The 1,697-nt window shown below is 69.2% G+C and overlaps 1 protein-coding gene across 1 annotated transcript; it reads right to left on the reverse strand.

The window, feature by feature from the left end:
• Positions 1-434: 434 nt before the first annotated feature.
• On the reverse strand, positions 435-1,616 carry LOC106002856 (insulin receptor substrate 2-like; the record flags this gene model as incomplete). Its single annotated transcript, XM_013037615.1, is given in 3 exon segments — positions 435-1,280; positions 1,282-1,418; positions 1,575-1,616. Coding segments are annotated over 3 exon segments (1,025 nt in total), but the record flags the coding sequence as incomplete, so codon positions are not given.
• Positions 1,617-1,697: the final 81 nt, after the last annotated feature.

A 1,697-nucleotide genomic window follows, 5' to 3' on the forward strand; every position in this document is an offset into this window, starting at 1 on the left:
AAGAAAACCGGAAAGTGGGGGAAGGGTTCAAGACAATGAAGCACTCACTTTATCTGATGTTTTCAGGGTCAGTGCCCCAGGCTCAGAGTTCAAGCTCCACGACCTACAAAAAAAAAAAAAAAAATTCTGCAAAGAAACAGGGTCAGGAGTTTAGCTGAGAAACACCAGACTTGTGTAAGTTATTGGGGGAAGGGGTAGAGATGTTCTAGAAGTTTCTTTGAAAGAACCGGATTTGGAGGGCATCTGTGCGTGAGGATTTCTTGGGCGACCCCGCGAAAGGAGGTCAAGGGGCAGCAGGGGGTCACTGCCAAGCCACATCCTGCTGCCTCAGGGCCTGGGGAGCAGGAGGCCGATAGAAGGCGGGGAGTGGAGGTCAGGGGCACATTAGTAACTTTGGCTCTGTTTGCTGTTTCTCACCTGAGCCTGGGAAGGTTCTAGAACTTGATTCTCACATAGGCGTGAGGGCGGGCCCTAGGGGCGTCCCCGCGGACCTCCAGGGGAGGGACCAGGTCCAGGTCCATGTAGCTGAGGCAGCTGTCGGGGGTCGGCGGCTGGGCCTTGGGCTGGACGCCCGCAACCCCCCGCTCCCGCACCAGCCTTGTCCAAGATGGAGCGCAGGGTCCTCCGGGTCTCGCGCTGTCGGTGCTGCGGCGGGGACCCCGGGGCTCGGCCCCCCGCTTCCCCGCAGGGGGCGCCGGTGGGAAGGGGTTCATGGGCACGTACTCTGCGCCCCCCACGTGCCCGGCGTCGCGCGGGCGTGCCATCCACACGTAGTCGTCCCCCTCGCAGCTCCCCACCATGTGCACGTAGTCGTCGGGGCCCGGGTCCTCCGGGGCGGCGGCGGCCCCGGCCCGGCCCGGCGCGCCCGAGCGGGAGGCAGCCGGCACCAGCCGCGCCAGGGACCGGAGCGTCGCCTGTGCCTTCTCCCCCAGGCCTCTGGGCCGGGGGGCGGGGGCCGGGGTCTCATAGGGCGAGAGGGCGGGGGGCGCGGGCGAGCCGGCCGGGCCGTCTCGGGGCAGAGGCTCGGCCCCGCCGCCCAGTCTCTTCATGGCGGCCAGGACTGTGTCGTGGATGCTCCGGGCCACCACGGCGTCGGGCGCCTGCAGCCACAGCTCCCCCGGCCCGGTGGGCGCCGAGCGGCCGAGCTCCAGGAAGAAGAAGGCGTCGGCGTGGCCGCAGCGCCGCACGCTGAGCAGGGACAGGCGCAGGGCGGGCGGCGGCGGGGCGAGGCCGGCGCGGGAGCCGCGGCTGCCGGGCTTCCGCAGCAGGCTCAGCGCCCCTCGAGCCCAGGCACAGGCGGTAGCTGCCGCCGCCCAGGCCCCGCAGGCTCCCCAGCCCCTTGGGGCGCAGCGTCACGGGCCACACGTCCTGTAATGGCCCGAGGATCCAGGCGCCGGGGTCCTCGTGGGTGGCAGATCCTGGAGAGGCTGCGGTCGGGTCAGGGGTGTGGGGGGGCCACTGCACCCCAAAAGCCAACGCTTAGTGTTTGGACTTTGACCTAAGAGGAGTCCGGGGCAGGGGCAGACGCCCCCGGCGGCGCGGCGCCCTCCCCGCACGCGCGCCCCGGGCCTCACCGGTGGCGGCGCGAAAGCTGCCTGCGTCGGTGGCGTTGGCTGCTGAGGTAGCGGTAGCGGCGCCCGCGTATTTTGTGGCGGCCTCAACTGCGGCGCGTACCTGGAGCAGCACGCTGTTCCAAG

This window comes from Dipodomys ordii, unplaced genomic scaffold, assembly GCF_000151885.1.
Source record: "Dipodomys ordii isolate 6190 unplaced genomic scaffold, Dord_2.0 Scaffold1000003422, whole genome shotgun sequence".
Taxonomy (NCBI): domain Eukaryota; kingdom Metazoa; phylum Chordata; class Mammalia; order Rodentia; family Heteromyidae; genus Dipodomys; species Dipodomys ordii.